Below are 3464 nucleotides of genomic sequence, written 5' to 3' on the forward strand. Positions count from 1 at the left end.
TATGTATATATGTGTGTGTGTGTGTGTATGTATATATGTGTGTGTGTGTATGTATATATGTGTGTGTGTGTGTATGTATATATGTGTGTGTGTGTGTATGTATATATGTGTGTGTGTATGTAAATATGTGTGTGTGTGTGTGTGTGTGTGTGTGTAACAACAAAGTTGTTTTCATTCTTTAATGACATATGGATGATTGTTTAGGAAATATTTTTGATAAGAACTTCATCATTTTTTCTCTTCTCTTTCTTTCACAAAACAATTTCCTTATGAAAACAATAAAGGTCCCTTCAGTTTGTTTGTTTTATCAGTTGTGAGACTTTGCCCATGCTAGGGCACTGACTTGAAGAATTTTTAATCAAATAATCTTTTTAAAGGCTGGTACTTATTCTATCAGTCTCCTTTGCTGAAGTGCTAAGTTACAGGGACGTAAACACACCAACACCGGTTTGTCAAGTGGTGATGAGGAACAAACACACACATACATATGATGGGCTTCATTCAGTTTCCATCTACCATATCCACTCACAAGGTTTTGGTCTGCTTGAGGTTAGAGAAGACACTTGCTCAAGGTGCCATGCCTGTTTTTTAGTTTTAATTTTTTTTATTCTTTAGTCTTGGTTCCCAATGTTTGACCCTATTTACTACTGCAACTGTTACAAAAATTGTTACCCAGGCATGGTTGTGTGGTTAAGAAGCTCTCTTTGCAAGCACATGGCTTCAGGTTCAGTCCTACAACACAGCATCTAGGACAAATGTCTCTTACTATATAGCCCCAGACCAACAAATGCTTTGTGGAGTTGTAAGTGAATTTGGTTGACAGAAACTCTATAGTAGATGTGTGTGTGTGTGTGTAGGTTTTGAACAACTGACCCTGAATGGGAAAATCTGCAAACAGATCTCTGACTTGTTTTGGAGAATTTGTTGCAATTGCTTCCTCCAGAGTCATTTCCCATTGAATTGATGGAGAATTTGCTGCTATTTCTAGCATTTCAAGTGATGTGGCTAACATACAAGCTACCTCACGGAAGACAGAAGCTGTATGGGTCGGGGCAGGAGTGTGCAGCTGCATGAGTTAAGGAGTGGTGGTAAGTTGTATGTTTAGTACTGTCTTCTGACCGAGCTCCATTTGTTGCTCATGTTGAGGTTATGTGAGAAGGAAGAAGCTTTGACTCATTGGTTACTGAGTGGAGAAACAGTCATGTGTTAAGATATCAAACTACAGGCATACATTTTTACTGGGTCATCCCATAAATAATGCAGGTTTTTTTTTATACTTCTATCATTTAAAAAAATTAAGATGAAGTTCTTTTTTAATCTAAAATATACTCCCCTTCATTTTCTACAATGCTCTTCCATTCTGTCTGGTAGACTTGCAAGGCTCCTCTTCCAAAATTCACTTATCCGTGTCGAAAAATACTCCTCCAGAACTGTTCTGATCTTGTCTAAAGAATTCATATTTTATCTGTCCAAATGATTTCAAAGACTGCAGAATAAATGATAATCAGATGGGGCAATATCCAGTGAATATGGTGGGTGGGGCACTGTTTCCCATTGAAACTGTTCCAGTCTTTGGAATGGTCATCCTCGCTGCATGTGGCTGAGCATTATCCTGATGGAAGAACGCCTTTCGTCTTGAAACCAAAGGTGGTTGTTTTTCTTCTCTTGCTGACTTAAGCTGCTCACAGTAGATCTCCTTTGATATCATTTGGTTTGGGTTTAAAAGTTGAACTTTTAAACCTTTCATATCCCACCGAACAGATAACAGCACCTTGAATAAGGTGCCATGCAGAGGGACTGAACTGAAAACCCTGTGGTTGAAAAGCAAAGTCTGTAAGCACACAGCCCTAACTCAATGTCTGTCTGTCTTTTGCAGTTACCAGTGTCAAATTTGCCAATGATGATAAATCGAGGGTAGCATGTTCATCCACAGACGGTACTCTATCCATCTGCCAACTCATACCACCTCCAGCAACAGTCATTTGCATGTTACGGGGTCACGGCAGTGGGATAACAGGTAAGTTTTCATTTTATATTCATTATCATTTGATCCTTCTCATACTAACCTTGTTTGATTCTATCATAGAAAATTTGTGTTTAAACGTATTCTAAATTAATACCTTCCATGAAAATGTTGTGTTAATTTATGTTCCAATCACCAGCTTAATAATGAAAAAGTAATTTTAATAAATTCTTCTGTATTTTCAAAACTTATTGAAAGAAATATGGAAGCAAATGGGTTAAAATGATCTCAATTTAATCCTTCCATCAAAATTTCATGTTAATTTATGGTCCAAATACCTATTTCATAATGACAAAGTTATTTCACTAAATTCTTCATTATTTTCAAAACTAATTGAAAGAAAGGTGGTGTCTTTCAAGAGAAATAATGGTAACATAAAGAGCTGAAGAATTTGGATTTGTTTTTGTAGAAGTAAAGGAATTTTCTTTCCTGTTTCCATCATATTTTTTTTTTGTTTTATTTTCCCTAACAGATTTTTCTTGGTCCTCATCAAATGACATCATCCTCTCCGTTTCCTTGGATGGTACTGCTCGTTTGTGGGATGTGGCAGCGGGCAGCTGCATCCGTGTCATTGAAGACGGCAGTGGGGCTGAGCTGCTCTGTTGCCATTTCCAGCCGTTAAACAATAACATGTTTGTTGTATCCTTTGCAAATAATAACAAAACGTAACACACCAGAAAATACAACAGCTACAAGCAAGAAGATCTTATCCTCTATCTTCTATACATACATGCATATACAAGTTAATGAGCACAATTGCTACATGGTCAGTCATCTTGCCAGAAATAACAGCCAAATCGCTTTCAGACCCTATTGTCATTTCTTTGTGTGTCTGTGTGTATTCTTTTAGTTGTTTCAGTCATCTTGACTGCGTCTGTGCTGGAGCACCGCTTTTGGTTGGACAAATCGATCCCAGGACTTATTCTATCGATTTCTTTTGCGGAACCACTAAGTTACGGGGACATAAACACACCAGCATCGTTTGTCAAGCGATGGTAGGGGGGACAAACATAGACACACAAACATATACACACACACACAAACATATATATACACACACAACAGGCTTCTTTCAGTTTCCATCTACCAAAGTCACACACAAATCTTTGGTCGGCCTGAGGCTATAGTAGAAGACACTTGCCCAAAGTGCCATGCAGTGGGACTGAACCCAGAACCACGTGGTTGGTAAGCAAGCTACTTACTAAACAACCACTCTTGCACCTATATATATATATATATATATATATATATATGCTTTTGGTGCGAATGGTTTTTATATGGCACCATGTTTTGCAATCCTGTAAATAATAATAATAATGGTATTTTTATAGAAGCTTAAAGATTATGGCGATCACCGTGCAATGACTAAGGAAAATAGTCTAATAAGGGGGCATATAAGCCCTCGACATAAAAGAGAAGGCTTTCCTATCCGCATGGGATG

At 37.6% G+C, this 3464-nt stretch overlaps 1 protein-coding gene across 1 annotated transcript in view; it reads left to right on the forward strand.

The window, feature by feature from the left end:
• The window catches only part of LOC106871344 (WD repeat-containing protein 13-like), a 198006-nt gene that overhangs the window by 185846 nt on the left and 8696 nt on the right, over window positions 1-3464 (forward strand). Inside the window, exons 9-10 of the mRNA XM_052976142.1 lie at window positions 1877-2017; window positions 2496-2662. Of these exons, the coding sequence (XP_052832102.1) occupies window positions 1877-2017; window positions 2496-2662 (308 nt within the window). The remainder of the gene's footprint in view (window positions 1-1876; window positions 2018-2495; window positions 2663-3464) is intronic.

The sequence above is a fragment of the Octopus bimaculoides genome, chromosome 23 (genome assembly GCF_001194135.2).
Source record: "Octopus bimaculoides isolate UCB-OBI-ISO-001 chromosome 23, ASM119413v2, whole genome shotgun sequence".
NCBI classification, from domain to species: Eukaryota; Metazoa; Mollusca; class Cephalopoda; order Octopoda; family Octopodidae; genus Octopus; species Octopus bimaculoides.